The sequence below is a fragment of the Babylonia areolata genome, chromosome 3 (genome assembly GCF_041734735.1).
Source record: "Babylonia areolata isolate BAREFJ2019XMU chromosome 3, ASM4173473v1, whole genome shotgun sequence".
NCBI classification, from domain to species: domain Eukaryota; kingdom Metazoa; phylum Mollusca; class Gastropoda; order Neogastropoda; family Buccinidae; genus Babylonia; species Babylonia areolata.
The window spans coordinates 27,950,369-27,972,212 of record NC_134878.1 but is presented as its reverse complement, the minus strand read 5'-3'; the positions used below and the strand labels follow the sequence as shown (position 1 = coordinate 27,972,212).

The window sequence follows — 21,844 nt, the reverse complement described above, 5'->3', positions numbered from 1 at the left end:
CCACATCATACCTGGAATCACACATGGACCACATCACACCTGACATTACACATGGACCACATCATACCTGGCATCACACATGGACCACATCACACCTGGCATCACACACATGGACCACATCATACCTGGCATCACACATATGGACATCATACTTGGCAACACACACATGGGACCACATCATACCTGGCATCACACACACCATGGACCACATCATACCTGGCATCACACACCACATGCACCACATCATACCTGGCATCACACACCACATGGACCACATCACACCTGGCATCACACACACAACACAGACCACATCATACCTGGCATCACACACACCACATGGACCACCTATGCCAATATGACCTTCATCAAAGCCTCACCTTGCCAGAGACAATCTTCTCATAGATCTGGATTGGCTGGTCAGCAAAGAAGGGGGGATAACCTGCTGCCATTTCATAGATGAGCACTCCCAGGGCCCACCAATCCACTGCCTTGTTATAACCCTGCACACCATACCATCAATGTAACACAGCCCTGCACACTAACATCAATATTACATTGCCGCCTAGTTACAGCCCTGCACACCACAACAATATCACATCACTGCCTTGTTATTGCCCTGCACACCACACGAACCTGTCAATACATAACCTTGATACCAACGTGTGTGTGACATCAGTATCAACTGCCTGCTCCACAACTGTCAGTGAAGGGCTGTCACCTCGCTGGGGAAAGACAGCTTATATGTCAGGATGTCAGTGAAGGGCTGTCACCTCGCTGAGGAAAGACAGCTTATATGTCAGGATGTCAGTGAAGGGATGTCACCTCACTGAGGCAAGACAGAGCTTACATGTCAGGATGTCAGTGAAGGGCTGTCACCTCACTGAGGCAAGACAGAGCTTACAGGTCAGGATGTCAGTGAAGGGCTGTCACCTCACTGCGGTAAGACACAGCTTACAGGTCAGGATGTCAGTGAAGGGCTGTCACCTCACTGAGGCAAGACAGAGCTTACAGGTCAGGATGTCAGTGAAGGGCTGTCACCTCACTGAGGTAAGACACAGCTTAGAGGTCAGGATGTCAGTGAAGGGCTGTCACCTCACTGAAGTAAGACACAGCTTAGAGGTCAGGATGTCAGTGAAGGGCTGTCACCTCACTGAGGCAAGACAGCTTACAGGTCAGGATGTCAGTGAAGGGCTGTCACCTCACTGAGATAAGACACAGCTTACAGGTCAGGATGTCATTCACTATTCTGAATCTGGACTTGTGATTACATTCCTTTAGTTCAGCAAAACAAGGATAGAGATGATAAGTATACAAAGGTACACTTGCTGTATTACTAAAAACCCATGCCATCATCTCAAAGAAGTAAAAACAAAATAAATAAAAAAAGAATGTGCTTAGTACTGATCACCACATCTTTAAAGTTATCAATATCAGTGTAAAATGCAACAAACAAAAATTTATCAAAGTTCACTTCAGACTTCCAACACAAAATGAGCACTCCCAAGCTTGACCATGAACAGGTCCCGCCCATGAACCTATGAACACATGGACTGAGCCTCAGCCCTCAACATGCTGACCTGAAGGACGTTGACCATCTGTCATTAACCCCTTCATGCTATAGCTGACTGCACCATACTCAGCACCCGGCATGTCATTAACCCCCTTCATGCTATAGCTGACTGCACCATAGTCAGCACCCAGCATGTCATTAACCCCCTTCATGCTATAGCTGACTGCACCATAGTCAGCACCCGGAATGTCATTAACCCCCTTCATGTTATAGCTGACTGCATCATAGTCAGCACCCAGCATGTCATTAACCCCCTTCATGCTATAGCTGACTGCACCATAGTCAGCATCCGGCATGTCATTAACCCCCTTCATGCTGACTGCTCGATACTCAGCACCCAGCATGTCATTAACCCCCTCCATCCTGACTGCTAACGTCACTGACCCTATCTCATCCTTCCTGCTGAGGACAGACAGGTAAAGGGCCCTACCTGATCACAGCTGACCAGTCAGGGGGGAGGGCATACCTTGCTGAGGATGATTTCCGGAGCCAGGTACTCAGGTGTGCCACATAGGGTCCAGGTGCGTCCCTTGACACGCTTGGCAAAGCCAAAGTCTGTCACCTGTCAACAGTCAGCACAGCCACCATCACCACTCTGCTTCACTTGTACATAGCATTCTAATAATAATAATAATAATAATGGTATTTATACAGCGCTGAATCTTGTGCAGAGACAAATCAAAGCGCTTTCACACCAGTCATTCACACGCATGCATAACTCTAAAACTGGAGAAATTAAATACAAGGAAGAGGCAGGGAAGGGAGGCTATTTTGGGAAGAGGTGGGTTTTAAGGCCGGACTTGAAAGAGCTGAGTGTGGAGACTTGACGAAGCGAAAAAGGAAGTTCATTCCAATTGCAAGGTCCAGAGACAGTACATATTATCATAACTTTGGTTTTTGTTGGTTTTGTTTGTTCCGGGGGGTGGGGGACAGGGGGGGGGGGGGGGGGGGCGGCTGATTGTATGACTGCTTTTGACTGATCTGATGGGTTGGTGCCTGGCTGTCTGGTTCAGTGAGCTGATTGACTGGTTTAATTATGATGTGTACATTCCACTATGTGTGATGCGTGTGTGTAGTGTGTGGGTGATATGTGCATGTGTGTGTGTGTGCACGCGCGTGTGTGTGCTTGTGTGTTTGTGTTTGTTTGCTTGATATTTCAGTTTTGGAAATCTTAAACTTGGGTCTGGTCTATTATGTTGTGATGTAGAGAACAATTCCATTATCATGTTTTATCAAAAACCGAAAAGTCTTAGAGGCTGATAATGCTTATTCTTAGATTGTGCTGATTTCTATATTCTTATAACTGTAAGTCTTATATTGATTGTGCTTATTTTTCATGTCTTATCAATCTATACTTACTTTGTTTTGGAAATGCTACATATATGTGTGTGTATGACTGTGCACATTCTGTTTTCCATTGGGTATTATCAATTCATTCTTCTTCATTTTAAGTTCCGATAATGTCTAGTGTGTGCATGTGTGTGTGTGTGTGTGTGTGTGTGTGTGTGTGTGTGTGTGTGTGTGCGTGCGCACTGTATGTCTATATTTATACTATATACGAGTGAGTGAGTGAGAGTGTGAGTGTGAGTGTGTGTGTGTGTGTGTGTATTGTATGTCTATATTTGTGTGTGTATGTGTGTGTGTGTGGGTTTGTGTGCATGTGTGTGTTTGCATTGTATGTCTATATTTGTACTATATAGGATTTAACTGTGTGCCACCACAACAAGCATCTTCTTTAAAGGACAATAAATTATCTTGTGATCTTGTGCGACAATGTTTTCTCTGAAAATAGGTAAACAAGTCACTTCTGCGGGTACAGGCAGAAACATCAGACATTATTCTGCAACCATGTCACTCTACATACTATACATACCCATCCAGGAACATCAGACATTATTCTTCAATCGTGTCACTTTACATGTACCAATCCAGGAACATCAGACATTATTCTTCAATCGTGTCACTTTACATGTACCAATCCAGAAACATCAGACATATTCTACAACCGTATCACTTTACATGTACCAATCCAGGAACATCAGACATTATTCTTCAATCATGTCACTTTACATGTACCAATCCAGGAACATCAGACATTATTCTTCAATCATGTCACTTTACATGTACCAATCCAGAAACATCAGACATTATTCTTCAACCGTGTCCCTTTACATGTACCAATCCAGGAACATAGACATTATTCTTCAACCGTGTCCCTTTACATGTACCAATCCAGGAACATCTGACATTATTCTTCAACCGTGTCACTTTACATGTACCAATCAAAGGAACATCAGACATTATTCTACAACCGTGTCACTTTACATGTACCAATCCAGGAACATCAGACATTATTCTACAACCGTGTCACTTTACATGCACCGATCCAGAGTGTATAGTGGACTTTTAATGTATGTTTGCACAAAGAGCATGCAGTGGACCTTTAATGTGTGTTTATGCACAGAGTGTACAGTGGACCTTTAATGTGTGTTTATCCACAGAATGTACAGTGGACCTTTAATGTGTGTTTATGCACTGAGTGTACAGTGGACCTTTAATGTGTGTTTATGCACAGAGTGTACAGTGGACCTTTAATGTGTGTTTATGCACAGAATGTACAGTGGACCTTTAACTAATGTGTGTTAATGCACTGAGTGTACAGTGGACCTTTAATGTGTGTTTATGCACAGAGTGTACAGTAGACCTTTAATTAATGTGTGTTCATGCACTAAGCATACAGCTGACCTTTAATCAACCTGTGTTTGCACACGGAGCGTACAGTGGACTTTTAATGTATGTTTGCACATGGAGTGTGCAGTGGATCTTTAATGCATGTTTGTACACAGTGTGCACAGTGGACCTCAAATGTATGTTTCATTAAGCACACACAGTATACAGTGGATCTTGATGTTTTCACATTGTGTGTAGTGATTTATATGTAATGCATATAATAATTTCATTATAAAATAGTTCACTCAAAGAACTCAGTGATACTGAGACACATGAGAAGAGTGATACATTACAGTGATTTCACAAAAATACAGTGCATGCATGAAAATTATGGTCATTTCACACACACACACAAAAACATAATGCATAGTCTACTGGTCATTTCACAAACATACAGTGCATAAACAGCAATGATTTCACATAAACAATGTACATGCAATTATTCCATTGTAATACAGTGCATGCAAAATACACAATTTCAGTTAAATACATGCACAGGCAGATAATATCACTATCAACACATGCAGAAAAGACAGCTGTGTTGAAAGACAACAGTGTGCACCAGTCATAAATCAAACACGGCACACAGGTCAGTCCCACCAAGCAGCAAGAAAGTCAACACCACCAAGCACAAGGTAAACCAAACCAAACACCAAACAAAGCCTCACCAAGCACTAGGAAAGAAAGAAACCTCTGAAAGAAAGTATCACCAAGCACCAGAAAAATGATAATGCTGTCACTACATTACAGACAGCTGATGTCAATGTCACTGCATTACAGACATCGGGTGATGTTCATGTCACATTACAGACTTCAGATGATTATTATATTACAGACATCAGCTGATGATGTCACTACATTGCAGACATCAGCTGATGATGATGTCACTACATTACAGACATCAGCTGATGGTGATGTCACTACATTACAGACATCATCTGATGATGTCACTACATTAAAGACATCAGCAGATGGTGATGTCACTGCATTACAGACATCAGCTGATGATAATGTCACTACATTACAGACATCAGCTGATGATGTCACTACATTACAGACATCAGCTGATGATACTGATAATGTCACTACATTACAGACATCAGCTGATGATGATGTCACTACATTACAGACATCAGTTGATGGTGTCACTACATTACATACACCAACTGATGATGTCACTACATTACAGACATCAGCTGATGATAATGTCACTACATTACAGAGATAATAATGTCATTACTTTATAGACATCAGCTGATGATGTCATTAGAGACATCAGCTGATGATAATGTCACTACATTACAGACATCCGCTGATGATGTCACTACATTACAGACACCAACTGATGATAATGTCACTACATTACAGGCATCAGCTGATGATGTCACTACATTACAGACATCAGCTGATGATAATGTCACCATATTACAGACATCAGCTGATGATAATGTCATTACATTACAGACATCAACTGATGATGTCACTACATTACCAACATCAGCTGATGATATCACTACATAGTGAGTTATTTCAGGCAGCAGAAAGGATAGAAGCAGACATCATGCAGAACACAGGGAGACAGGTGTGGTCACTACAGGAAACAGGGAGACAGGTGTGGTCACTACAGGACACAGGTGTGGTCACTACTGGAGTACACAGGGAGACAGGTGTGGTCACCACAGGAAACAGGGAGACAGGTGTGGTCAGTACAGGACACAGGGAGACAGGTGTGGTCACTACAGGAGTACACATGGAGACAGGTGTGGTCACTACAGCAGGACACAGGGAGACATGTGTGGGAAGGACACAGGTGTGGTCACTACTGGAGGACACAGGGAGACATGTGTGGTACAGGACACAGGGAGACAGGACACAGGGAGACAGGTGTGGTCACTACTGGAGGACACAGGGAGACAGGTGTGGTACAGGACACAGGGAGACAGGACACAGGGAGACAGGTGTGGTACAGGACACAGGGAGACAGGTGTGGTCACTACTGGAGGACACAGGGAGACAGGTGTGGTACAGGACACAGAGAGACAGGACACAGGGAGACAGGTGTGGTACAGGACACAGGGAGACAGGTGTGGTACAGGACACAGGGAGACAGGTGTGGTCACTACTGGAGGACACAGGGAGACAGGTGTGGTACAGGACACAGGGAGACAGGTGTGGTCACTACTGGAGGACACAGGGAGACAGGTGTGGTACAGGACACAGGGAGACAGGACACAGGGAGACAGGTGTGGTACAGGACACAGGGAGACAGGTGTGGTCACTACTGGAGGACACAGGGAGACAGGTGCGGTCAATACTGGAGGACACAGGGAGACAGGTGTGGTACAGGACACAGGGAGACAGGTGTGGTAACTACTGGAGGACACAGGGAGACAGGTGTGGTCACTACACCAAGACAGTGTGGTGCCATAACACAGCACGGCACCACAAGTTCCTACCTTCAGGTAGCCCTGAGAGTCTATCAACAAGTTCTCTGGCTTCAGGTCACGGTACATGATGTCCAGGTGATGCAGGTACTCCAACACCAGCACGATCTGGGCTCCATAAAACCGCGAGTGAGGCTCACTGTTAAACACACAGATAGACTGCATTGTGATGTCATCCACAGAACACCACAGTACACCACGATGTCACCCACAGAACACCACAGTACACAGTGATGTCATCCAGCATACAACACAGTACACAGTGATGTCAACCACAGTACACAGTGATGTCATCCACAGTGCAAAGTGATGTCATCCAGCATACACCACAGTATATAGTGATGTCATCCAGCATGCACCACAGTATATAGTGATGTCAACCACAGTACATAGTGATGTCATCCAGCATGCACCACAGTATACAGTGATGTCATCCAGCATACACCACAGTATATAGTGATGTCATCCAGCATACACCACAGTACACAGTGATGTCATCCAGCATGCACCACAGTATACAGTGATGTCATCCAGCATACACCACAGTATATAGTGATGTCATCCAGCATGCACCACAGTACATAGTGATGTCAACCACAATACATAGTGATGTCATCCAGCATACACCACAGTACAGCAGTGATGTCATCCAGCATGCACCACAGTACACAGTGATGTCATCCACAGTACACCAAAAATAGACAAAATAAAACATAAAAAAACAAGCAATCAAACAAAGAAAACCAACCATTATTATGTTGTCCTGGTATCCAAGGTGTTATAACTTTCCTCTCACATGCTGGTGTTATCCCCACCAGTTCTTTCCCTTTCCCACACCCACTCCCTTAGCACACCCCCTCTGCTACAATGTCAATGACACGAGTCTCAGACTCGCTATTCTTTTAAACATCTCAGACTCACTATTCTTTCAAGCATTTGAGGAAATTATAACTGATGTGAATAGTGATGAAGAAAACTTGCACTGATCCAGAAAATTCTGAGGAAGAAGAGACCGAAGTTTATTGCTCCATTCAGTTTGACTCCATGTTGAGTGCTTGTGTGTGTCTGTGGAAATATCCACAAACTACCATAAGCATGTCATAATTTCAATAAACATTTAACTAATCACTAAGTGAATACATTTGCTTTATTTCCATTTTTAAGGAGAACTTATTATGCATTAGTCGGGGTAATTTCATGCATAAATTCCCATAAAATAGAGAAGCTACAGCATTTTAGTGTACATTGTACTGACATAGCTTTTTCCTCAGCATATGGAATGCAGCCAACCTCAAAAAGTGTGAGCAGCCAAGAGGTTAAAGAGACACCACTTTGATATTCAAACAGCCAACCAGAAACAACTGACAGTTCTCCAAGTGGTCATCAACTCACCAACTGGCAACAAGAACGTGGTAACATTCACACAGCCAACTAGTACATTAGTTTTTAATGACAAGACAAACAGCACAGAAAGATGAGCAACATTCTCATTACTTGTGTGGCATATGCATTGGTGTGCTCACACACACATGCACAAAACACACACACACACAACACACAAACAAACATGCGCTCGCACGCACACATACACATAATGTGCTCTTCTTTCTGCAATTCCATCAGTAGAGAACACAAGGTCCAGAAGGAACTCATGGCTCAGTCAGCCCTCACTTTGCAGTAGCCCTTCAAGTCTATCAGCACATTTTCAGGTTTCAGATCGTGGTGAACCAGATCCATGGTATGCAAGTACTCAAAGGCCAACACTATCTGCGCTCCATAGAAACTGGCGTCAGACTCTCTGTGGGCACATGGCACTTACACATGTACAACACAGCCATTCACATGTACATGTACACAACAGCCATTCACATACATGTACACGACAGCCATTCACATACATGTATACAACGGACATTTACATACATGTACGACGGGCGCAAAAACTGAGTGTTTAAAGCGTTGGACTTTCAATCTGAGGGTCCCAGGTTCGAATCTCGGTAATGGCACCTGCTGGGTAAAGGGTGGAGATTTTTCCGATCTCCCAGGTCAACATATGTGCAGACCTGCTAGTGCCTGAACCCCCTTCATGTGTATACGCAAGCAGAAGATCAAATAAGCACATTAAAGATCCTGTAATCTATGTCAGCGTTCGATGGGTTATGGAAACAAGAACATACCCAGCATGCACACCCCGAAAACAGAGTATGACTGCCTACATGGCGCGGTAAAAACGGTCATACACATAAAAGTCCACTCATGTACATTCGAGTGAACGTGGGAGTTGCAGCCCATGAACGAAGAAGAAGATACACATGTATGCGACAGCCATTCACATTCATGTACACAACAGACATTCACATACATGTACACAAAGCCCATTCACATGTACACGACAACCATTCACATACATGTACACAATAGCCTTTCATATACATTATAAGACAGCAATTCACATACATTGTGAGACAGCGATTCACACGCACACACATGCACAAGACAAAACAAGGTAGTCACATATATATATACATAACAGCCATTCACATACACTGAAAGACAAAGCATTCACATACATGTTCATGACAGCCATTCAAATACATGTACACAACAGCCATTCACATACATATATGTACAAGAGAAAAGTCATTCAACATACATTACAAGACAACGTCTAGGACACGTCACAATCTCCATGCTACTTCAGTATAAAAAGCAAATGTGCCTACACATGTGTACACAAGTACCGCAATCATACAGGGCAATGGATTCCTATCCATTTCTACAGACCAGTCATCATAACATCCACTGATTAAAGGAAATGATTAACTGATTAACAACACTGATTAAAGGAAATGACAGACTGCCACCTTTCTCACACATACACACAAACATCCACACCAAAACACGGCTGATAGGAAGTCACATCTTTACATCATGTGTTAGTGTTCTGTGTCACACCTTTACATCATGTGTCAAACGTTCTGTGTCACATCTTTACATCATGTGTCCAAGTGTTCTGTGTCACATCTTAACATCATGTGTCAGTGTGGTTATGGGTGTATGCAGGACATGCATGCACCACTGGCATGCATCCTCTGCCAGAAAATCCACAATGCTTTCAGTGCAATCCGCATTGCTTCCAATATTATCCTCACTGTTTCCAATATATCAGTTTCATCCATGCTGCTTCCAATACAATGTCATTCACACTGCTTCCAATCCAATGTCATCCACATTGCTTCCAATGTCATCCACACTGCTTCCAATCCAATGTCATCCACATTGCTTCCAATGTCATCCACACTGTTTCCAATCCAATGTCATCCACACAGCTTCCTATACAATGTCATACATACTGCTTCCAATACAATGTCATCCACACTGCTTCCAATCCAATGTCATCCACACTGCACAATGTCATCCACACTGCTTACCAATACAATCCACTGTTAACAATATAACCCATACTACTTACAATGTACTCTATGCCACTTCCAACATAATCCACACTGTTAATACAATCCACATGGCTTCCAATACAATCCGCAAGCTGACAACAATCCACACAGCTGACAACAATCCACAAGACGTACCTGAAGCGACCTATCCTCCGTAAATGTGAGAACATCTCCCCGCCAGAGACAAACTCTAACACCATGTACAAGTTGGAGTTGTCCTGAAACATACACAGCATCAGGTTAACACAGCATGGCCACTGTTACACAGTTAGGCATCAGGTTAACACAGCATGGCCACTGTTACAGTTCGACATCAGGTTGACACAGCATGGCCACTGTCACAGTTACACATCAGGTTAACACAGCATAGCTACCGTTACACAGTTTGACATCAGGTTAACACAGCATGGCTACTGTTACATAGTTAGACATCAGGTTAACACAGCATGACCTCTGTTACACAGTTAGACATCAGGCTAACACAGCATGGTCACTGTTACACAGTTAGAGATCAGGTTAACACAGCATGGCCACTGTTACACAGTAAGGCATCAGGTTAACACAGCATGGCTACTGTTACATAGTTAGACATCAGGTTAACACAGCATGACCTCTGTTACACAGTTAGACATCAGATTAACACAGCATGGCCACTGTCACAGTTAGACATCAGGTTAACACAGCATGACCACTGTTACACAGTTAGACATCAGGTTAACACAGCATGGCTACTGTTACAGTTATACATCAGGGTAATACAGCATGGCCACTGTTACACAGTTAGACATCAGGTCAACACAGCATGGCCACTGTTACACAGACATAAGGTTAACAAAGTATGGCCTCTGTTGAACAGTTAGACATCAGGTTAACACAGCATGGCCACTGTTACACAGACAGGTTAACACAGCATGGCCACTGACATCAGGTTAACACAGCATGGCCACTGTTACACAGTTAGGCATCAGGTTTACACAGTATGGCCACTGTTACACAGAGATCAGGTTAACACAGCATGGCCACTGTTACACAGTTACACATCAGGTTAACACAGCATGGTCACTGTTACACAGTTAGAGATCAGGTTAACACAGCATGGCCACTGTTACACAGTAAGGCATCAGGTTAACACAGCATGGCCACTGTTACACAGTTAGACATCAGGTTAACACAGCATGGCCACTGTTACACAGTATGGCATCAGGTTTACACAGTATGGCCACTGTTACACAGAGATCAGGTTAACACAGCATGGCCACTGTTACACAGTTACACATCAGGTTAACACAGCATGGTCACTGTTACACAGTTAAAGATCAGGTTAACACAGCATGGCCACTGTTACACAGTAAGGCATCAGGTTAACACAGCATGGCCACTGTTACACAGTTAGACATCAGGTTAACACAGCATGGCCACTGTTACACAGTATGGCATCAGGTTAACACAGCATGGGCACTGTTACACAGTTAGACATCAGGTTAACACAGCATGACCTTGTTACACAGTTAGGCATCATGTTAACACAGCATGGCTACTGTTACAGTTATACATCAGGTTAATACAGCATGGCCACTGTTACACAGTTAGACATCAGGTTAACACAGCATGACCACTGTTACACAGTTAGACATCAGGTTAACACAGCATGGCTACTGTTACAGTTATACATCAGGTTAATACAGCATGGCCACTATTACACAGTTAGGCATCAGGTTAACACAGCATGGCCACTGTCACATTTAGACATCAGGTTAATACAGCATGACCACTGTTACACAGTTAGGCATCAGGTTAACACAGCATGGCCACAGTTATGCAGACATCAGGTTAACAAAGTATGGCCTCTGTTACACAGTTAGACATCAGGTTAACACAGCATGGCCACTGTTACACAGTTAGGCATCAGGTTAACACAGCATGGCCACTGTTACACAGAGATCAGGTTAACACAGCATGGCCACTGTTACACAGTTACACATCAGGTTAACACAGCATGGCCTCTGTTACAGTTAGACATCAGGTTAACACAGCATGACCACTGTTACAGTTATACATCAGGTTAACACAGCATGGCCACTGTTACACAGTTAGACATTAGGTTAACACAGCATGGCCACTGTTACACAGTATGGCATCAGGTTAACACAGCATGACCACTGTTACACAGTTAGACATCAGGTTAACACAGCATGGCCTCTGTTACAGTTAGACATCAGGTTAACACAGCATGGCCTGTCAGACATCTTTTTCAAGCAAACTGTAAATTGATGAGGGAGCGGAGGGAACTCACTTTGAAAGCAAACTCTAAACTGACGAGGAAGGGGAAGGTGATGGCCTGCAGGATTTTCTTTTCGTTCAGCGTGTGCTCCACCTGCTTCAGCTTCACCACCTGCACACACACAGACACACCACAAAGAATATAATTGATACATCTTAGACATCTAAATATCCACACATGCAAGCACTGCAATTTCATCTTATATAATACTTTACCTACACCTTTTTTACCTGGCATGCCCAGAAGTGTAATACACTAACATGAACACTACTGTTATGTAAACACATACAGCAGAAACTGTGGTTTCAGCATGTATGTTGTGGATGACCCAGTTCCTACACACTGCACTCTCCTGTGTGAACTGGAGGGTGGGGGGATGAGGACTGACATGTTTTTTTCTGGAATCTTCATGGTATAGTACTTGTGACTGACAGAGGGAGGGAGATAGTAAAAGTGGGGGGGCGGTGGGGTGGGCCGTCACATGGTATAGTCTAGAATCTCCATAGTGATGGATTCTCCCGGCAGACCGACGAATGAGTAGGCAGGCAGGCTTATCTGTTGGTGTGTGTCCTCATATGGGAGAAGAGGCCGATTCTGGATGTGCAGCACTTCCCACAGGTGTTGCAAGGGAACACATCTCCAGAAGCTGAGCCCTGCTTCCTTCGCTCACGCTTCTCCTTATTGGCCAGCGTTCTCTTGTTTTCAAACGTCTTCATGCCACTGGAGCACAGCATCCTCCAGCGAGAGCGGTCAAGGGCATCAGTTTCCCAGGAAGCGATGTCTATGTCACAGGCTTTGAGGTTTGTCTTCAAGGTGTCCTTGAAGCGCTTGCAGGGTCTTCCAAGTTTATGGTGGCCTTCCTTCAGCTGACCATACAAACCCCTGTTTGTCTAGAATCTCCATGGTACAGTACTCTTTATGACTGACAGAGAGAGGGGGAGGTGGTAAAAGTGGGGGGTAGGGGGTGAGGGGGGGGCCCTAACCTGTTGTCTAGAATCTCCATGGTATAGTACTGCTTATGACTGACAGAGAGAGGGAGGTGGTAAAAGTGGGGTGGGGGTAGGGGGGGGCCTAATCTGTTTGTCTAGAATCTCCATGGAATAGTACTCCTTATGACTGACAGAGGGAGGGAGGTGGTAAAGGGGATGGGACTGACCTGTTTGTCTAGGATCTTCATGGCATAGTACTCCTTGTGACCGAAAGAGCGGGGGAGATGGTTGGGCGGTGGGACTGACCTGTTTGTCTAGGATCTTCATGGCATAGTACTCCTTGTGACCGAAAGAGCGGGGGAGATGGTTGGGCGGTGGGACTGACCTGTTTGTCTAGGATCTTCATGGCATAGTACTCCTTTTGACCGAAAGAGCGAGGGAGATGGTTGGGGGGGGGGGGGGGGGGACTGACCTGTTTGTCTGGGATCTTCATGCCATAGAACTCCTTGTGACTGAGAGGGAGGGAGATGGTTGGGGGGTGGGACTGACCTGTTTGTCTAGAATCTTCATGGCATAGTACTCCTTGTGACTGAGAGAGGGAGGGAGATGGTTGAGGGGTGGGACTGACCTTCTGTTTGTCTAGAATCTTCATGGCATAGTACTCCTTGCTGGACCCCTTGTGCTGCACCAGCATGACACGGCCAAAGGACCCGGTGCCCAGTGTCTTGATACGGTCAAAGTCGTCCAGACAGGCGTTGGCCTGAAACAGCCCATTCAGTTCATGATCACACCTCACAGTGCATTAACACACCCTTCCAGGTCATCATCACACCTAACAGATCATCAACATCACATCACAGTTCATCATCATCATATTACAGATCATCATCACACCTCACAGATCATCATCACCACACTTCACATATCATCACACCTCACAGATCATCATCATTACACCTCACAGATCATCACCACACCTCACAGATCATCAACATCACATCACAGTTCATCATCATCATATTACAGATCATCATCATCACACCTCAAAGATCATCATCATCACCTCAAAGATCATCATCAAAGATCATCATCACACCTCACAGACCATCGTTTCATCATCATCACACTTCACAGCTCATCATCATCACACCTCACAGATCATCACCACACATCACCATCTCACAGTTCATCACACCTCACCTCACAGATCATCAACATCACATCACAGTTCATCATCATCACACCTCACAGTTCATCACACCTCCCAGATCATCATCATTTCACCTGACTTCATCATCACACCTCACAGATCATCATCACACCTCACCACCTCACAGTTCATCACCACACCACACCTCACAAATCATCACCACACCACACCTCACAGATCATCATCACACATCATCATCACACCTCACAGATCACATCATCATCACACCTCACAGATCATCATCCCTCATAGATCATCATCACACCTCACAGATCATCATCCCTCACAGATCATCATCACACCTCACAGATCATCATCACACCTCACAGATCATCATCCCTCACAGATCATCATCACACCTCACAGATCATCATCCCTCACAGATCATCATCACACCTCACAGTTCATCATCACACCTCACCACCTCACAGTTCATCACCACACCACACCTCACAAATCATCATCACCACACCACACCTCACAGATCATCATCACACCTCACAGATCATCATCACACCTCACAGTTCATCATCACACCTCACAGATTATCATCTAACCTCTCAGATCATCACCACATCTCACATATTATCATCATACCTCACAGATCATCATCACCACACCTCAAAGATCATCACCACCACCTCTCACAGATTGTCACCACACCTCACTGCATCAGCACACATTCCACGTCATCACACCTAACAGTTCATCATGATCATCACTATATGTCATGACACACATAACCATCACTGTCCATCACTTATGTCATGACACACCTAGCCACCACTGTCCATCACTATAAGTCATGACACACCTAGCCACCACTATCCATCACTACATGACACACCTCGCCACCACTGTCCATTACTACATGACACACCTAGCCACCACTGTCCATCACTACATGACACACCTTGCCACCACTGTCCATCACTGCATGACACACCTAGCCACCACTGTCCATCACTACATGACACACCTAGCCACCACTGTCCATCACTGTAGGTCATAACACACCTGTGTGTTGGTGTGTGTGTGTTGTCTGTGTGACATTGATGGTAAAATGTGTGTGCGTGCGTGCATGTGTGTGCACACATGTATGTGTGTGTGCCAGTATCTGTGTGCTTGTGAGTGTGTGTGTGTGTGTTTGTAAGTATGTGTCTCAGTGTCTGTGTGTGCATATATATATATATGTGTGTGTGTGTGTGTCTGTGTAAAAAAAAACCAACAGCAATAGTGAAATGTATCGACGTCCAAATGAGAGTCCGAATCTGCACACACATTTGAACAATACATACTACATACAGGTATGCAGGTAAAGCAGACGAATCTTTGATACTTCAGCTTCAGATCCCTGATCTAAAGCCCATAGAAGAACTGCAGTCATGAAGCGTATTGCTGCACAATTGACTGACATAACTTCAGCTACACACAAAAAAAAAAACCCCAAAAAAGCACCAACATCAAATGTGACGAAAATTTATCTTCAGAGTAGAAAATATGTGTGCAGCATTTCTTGGCTTGACACACCACATGGTGGGTGTGTGTGTGTGTGTGTGTGTGTGTGTGTGTGTGTGTGTGTATGTTTATGTGTGTGTGTGTGTGTGCGTGTTTGTGTGTGTGTGTGCGTGTGTCTGTTAGGTTTCGTGGTGGGAATGATCAGGGTGTTTTCTTGTTGTATTTTTAATTCGGCTGAAGTGCCGTAGTCTGGGGGCTTAAATCAAAACAAGGATGAATCTTACTTAACAGGTCTGCGAAAGTTGTCCAATGCATGCACAAAAAACAAGGGATGCAACTCCAAGCACTTGGTATCGTCTGTTTTGCAGTGATAGCATTACTAGCAAGTCCATGGCCTCACAGATCGACCCAGAAATCAAAATGTTTCAGGAAAATTGTGTGCATCCTTGGGATATAACAGTACTGAAAACAGGGGGGTCCTTTTCAAACTTCTGTGCATAATTAAATGACGCGCTTTAGTGAGTTATTGGAAACACTGGTATACACACCTAGCCACCACTGCCCATCACTACATGATACACTATGACACACCTAGCCACCACTGCCAATCACTACATGATACACTATGACACACCTAGCCACCACTGTCCATCACTATGAGACACACCTTGCCACCACTGTTCACCACTGTAAGTATAGGTCATGACACACCTAGCCAACACAGTCCACAGCTTTACACAGCTACTGCGTTAGTTGTGTGTTGCTATAAATGTTTGTGCAGCTCTCAAGAATGGGAATTGTAGGCTGCTGGGTCAACATCAACTCACTGGGAGTGGGAGCTGGACAAGAATCATGTGCTCAGATGGTTGACTATTTTTCTTCCTCCTGTCTGCTCTCTTTTCACACAGACACACACTAATTCTTCTCCCCTGAAACACACACACACACACTCTCTCTCTCTATCTCCCCCATCAACCACACACAAACACACAAATACATATATGTATGCATGCATGCATGCACGCACACACGCAGTGACACACACACTCCATACTCTCCCCTCATGCACACACACACACACACACACACACACACACGCACAATATATATATATATGTATCATATATATATATGCAAACATCTTACAGGTGGAGGGTGATCCCATTTCTTCTGGAACTCTTCTTTTGCTTGAGCAAGGAATTCTTTGACTGCAACAAACCATAGAAAAATGTTAAAATTTTTCACATCAATTAAATGTCATAATTAATCTAAAGTCAAAACAATGAGCTCTGTGCCAGACACAAGTACTGAACTCAATCCCTTCCCCCACCATTCATTCCCACATGCACGCACGCACGCACGCACACACACACACACACACACAAGCGCGCACACACACACACACACACACTAAACTCAACGTGATCAGTCAAATGTCTGGCTGCAGACAGCTTTGTGTCTGCAGTGTATGTAGCTTCTGTTCTTGACACAGCTCTTCTTCCTTCAACTGATCACCAGTACTGCATGCAACAGTCAACACTATTTAATTATCTGACAATATAAACAAAATACTATTTCCTGACACACACAAAAATCTAAAAGTCGAATTAGGAAGTACGCATTACTTTCTCAGTGTAAATAACTTAAAATGTGCTACATTACAACGGGTTAAAGGTCTCACAGCCTTTCATCCACTGTATCAATGATCAACTGCGGAAAGCAGGAACAGGTCCTCTCCTTTAACCTTCCCCAACCAAATCCAGTACCCATTCACAATTGGGTGGAGTGAAGAAAAACCATAGTACCTATTCCTCAAGAGTGCCTTTCCCAAGGACATACCATGTCTAATTACTTGAAACAGGGCCTCAATCTTGATCACAGGTGAGGAATGTATTGTACCGCATAACACAAAAACTAAACTTTCTAGAATCTATCTATTCACAATACTTCCATAATTTGTTTATAATACTATTTGTATTCCTAACAAACAAATGGTAATTACAGAGATCATACAATAAACTTTTAGCTTTATAGTAATTATATTCAGACTGTTCATGTACTAATCTTAACCAGTTAACAGGTGTGTGTGTGTGTGTGTGTGTGTGTGTGTCACTGTGTGTATGCAGGTCTATCTTGGATCCAATGTCCATATTTTCATTTGGTGTGACTTCTATGTAATTTTGAGGAAGGTGGCAGAATGGTTAAGACACTCATCTGCCAATATACTTTTATATATATAGAGTCTATGAGGGTCTGGGTTCAAATCCCACTCCTGCCCTTTCTCCAAGTTTAACTAAAAAATCAAATTAACTTTTTTTTTTATGGAGTGTCTAGTCATATAATATATACAAGACAGTAAACTGAGGTACCATGTGCAGCACACACTTGATGCAGTGAAAAAGAAACCATGGCAACGAGAGTGTTGTCCTTTGGCAAAATTCTGTAGCAGCAATCCGCTGTGATAGGTACACAAATATGTACTCAAGGCCCGACTAAGGACACTGGATTTTGCTGCTGGTCAGGCACCTGCCTAGCAGATGTGTTGTAGTGTATGGATTTGTCAGAATCTAGTGATGCCTCCTTGAGAAACTGAAAACTATATCTTAGAATGAACATCAAATCTGAAACAGTTCAATCTGCTCTCATTAGTTAATATGTTAATATGTTAATAGTTAAAATGGCCAAGGACCTGATGAGCATGAAGGCATGTCAGTCTTCAAAAAGTTGTAACTACATCAGTGCACACATATATATATATATATATTATATATATATATATATATATATATATATACACATAAATTATATGTATATCGTCAAATGTGTTGCTCAAATATGTTTGCTTTTTCCTATGGATCCATGGACTGTTAACTGCATCACTGCATGTCCTATGTGTGCCTGTTGTTCGAGCTGTCTATTTCATGGATGCATGCTCTATGTAATTACACGTATGAGATTGTCAGTGTGTCCATACAGCTGTGTATTTCATGGATGTATGCTCTATAACGTTTGTATTTATAACATCAGAGTATCAGTGTCACTGATGATTGTGTATCCATACAGCTGTGAATATATATATATATGACTCACTGCCAAAAGGTGGGCACACTGATGGTTGTATATTTTCTATGACAATTTTTTTTTATATTCCATTTATGTTGTGTTTATTTAACTTTGCAATAATAAAGAAAAATGCCCAAATCGAAGCCCCCTAAAATGGGCTGCCAAAAATGGACAACAGCACACCAAGGAAGATAATCAAGGTTTCTTTACAACAACTTGCCTAGGGTACAAATTATCATAGTTTAATAAGAGTGAATTCCTTTCCATATTGCAATCAGCAAGAAGCCACAATTATCTCTTCAACGAATGTTAATCCCACATGAATACTTGCGATGATGGACATCATTCATATTATCATAACGTAAACATTCTACCAAAATCATCATTCCCTGAGCATCATCTGCCGGGCTTTCAACTGTACTGGAAATTGACACTATTTGTTTAAAAGGACATTGCGCTATCATGACTATGCAAACACATCAAGACAGATTCAAAAAAGAGGTTTTTCCCATTTTTTTAAAAAGCAATTTCTGAATGCTCTGATACTGAGGTAAACAATGATGTCCATAATCAAACCCCATCAATATTAATTAATCCACTTTTTAAAAACTTTGACTCCATCCGTACACTTGGGCTACCAAGTTGTACTTCCTGTTGCAACTGATCGACAAAGAGGCCACAATGCAGTGTTCTACACATGCAAAAAGGTATGTTGTAAACTCTGTCTGAACTGATCTTCCATTGATCATCAAACTGATGTCCATCATCACTTTTGCTCAGTATCTTTGATTCTTCACTTCGTTAACATGATACTTTTTTTTTCTTCACTCTGTTAACATGATTTAGATACTTTTTTTTTTCTCTCTCTCTCTTTTTGTGGTTTTTGTTTGTTTGTTTGTTTGTTTTTTGTTTGTTTTTGCAATTAACATAATTTGAATGCATTTGCTACAAATCTCTTCCTACAATATTGATGTGAATGTGTTCTTTTTCTTTGGGGGTGATGTCCAATGGAGTTGACATCATGCCACTGTTGAGTAAAAATGATGTACATAATCACAGCTGTTGTTTAAAACTAATAAGTCATCACCACAATGATTTAACAGCACAACCCCCAGAATGAATTTTAAGTATTGTTACATTTTATTTGTTGAAACAAAGAAAATCCATGGTTTTCAAGGTCTTTGTTAAACCTAAACCAGACAACAGTTTTACAGTAAGCAAAGAAAAGGATATGAAGGTTAAATATAAATAAGCCAGTTATATCTTTCATTCTTTGTGAGGCAGAAAATATGTGTGAATTTTGTTTCAAATAAAGTTTAAATTTTATTATAAATGAACGCATACTGACAAGGGCACACATGCCCACCCGTACACGCACATATCTATAAGCTCATTCAGTCACTGGTTGCATTTATGTTTTCAGATGTAATGGCAGACACAGACTTCTAAGAACCAAAGACAGCAGGATGCCAGTCTTCAAAGAAAGAAAGATGCAAGCAGGAACCAGAAGTTGACATGACCTACAGAGTGTACATTAATATTAAAGCTGACCCTGAACTTTACAATCAGATGAAGGACAAAGAAAGAACATGAAATAATCAATAAACCAGTCTTTAAGTAGCATTTGTGTTAATTTGTTGATGTCTGCCCTTTCTAAAATATTTCTAATATGATATGCAACAATATTATAATACTGACAAATGCTGAGCTTTGGTCACCGAGATGGGATTTGTAGTGGATGAATGGGATCAGCTTTCATGGTTTCAGTGATCAAGAATTACTCAATTAGTAAGCCTTAAGTAATGTTTCACCAAATAATATGTGGCAAAGATGATTGGCGGCTGAATTAACTTGTGGCAAGTGAGCATCCTAATTTTTCTTTTCTTTTTGATGTACAAGTTGCAAATCTTATACGTATTGGTTTGAAATTCATTTCTGACAGCATTTAAGGCTTAAATATCTGAGATATATCATTGTAATCACTACCGGAAATGAGATACAGTAATGCTGTCAGTCATACTCATGATACTGGTTTATCTTTTTCTTTTTTTTTTTCTTTTTTTTTTACATTATGACTGTTGTTCCATTCGCTGGAAAATGTTTTGTGTAAAAATGATGTCTGTCATGCGTTTGTTTTGTGCCTATAAAACAGCAAAATTTCTTTGACATTAAATATTTAGATGAAAACTGCTTTCTTTGTGTTTGTTCTCATCATATGATAGCATTCTTTGTGTTCACAAATGTAACTGTTGTTTGTTGTTTTTTTAAATGTTCGGTCTTGATGTGATAATGGACATCAACGATAACCAACCACCCCCATCAGGCAGGGAACAAATATTTGACACCATGACTAATCACATCAAAGTTAGAACAATACATAATGAAATATTTTCAACATATCTGATTTGTCTCTTGCTGCACAGAGGTGTGCATGTGTTGTAAACACTGACGTCCATCATACTTGTCTGAAGACTTTTTATGTAATTTACTATAAAAAAAAACAACCAAAAAACATTAAACATTATGTCTTGTCCTTTTACAGAAAGGTGACCTCTTATGGTCCCTTTACAATAAAGCATTCATCTGTGTGAAACGTCATAAGTGATTTTTCCCTGTCATTGTCCACTTTCTGAACCCACCTTCTGGCAGTGACTGGAGTGAGTCACATTTAAAATCAAACATCAGAGTATTATTGTCACTGAAG

At 42.4% G+C, this 21,844-nt stretch overlaps 1 protein-coding gene across 2 annotated transcripts in view; it reads right to left on the bottom strand.

Moving 5' to 3' along the window:
- Positions 1 to 21,844, bottom strand: part of LOC143279914 (cAMP-dependent protein kinase catalytic subunit beta-like) — a 57,796-nt gene that overhangs the window by 5,393 nt on the left and 30,559 nt on the right. For both annotated transcript variants that reach the window (XM_076584243.1, XM_076584242.1), the window contains exons 2-8: positions 17,224 to 17,285; positions 14,038 to 14,169; positions 12,493 to 12,591; positions 10,335 to 10,417; positions 6,757 to 6,883; positions 2,037 to 2,132; positions 378 to 500 (exon numbers count right to left, since the gene is read on the bottom strand). In XM_076584243.1, the coding sequence (XP_076440358.1) occupies positions 378 to 500; positions 2,037 to 2,132; positions 6,757 to 6,883; positions 10,335 to 10,417; positions 12,493 to 12,591; positions 14,038 to 14,169; positions 17,224 to 17,285 (722 nt within the window). The remainder of the gene's footprint in view (positions 1 to 377; positions 501 to 2,036; positions 2,133 to 6,756; positions 6,884 to 10,334; positions 10,418 to 12,492; positions 12,592 to 14,037; positions 14,170 to 17,223; positions 17,286 to 21,844) is intronic.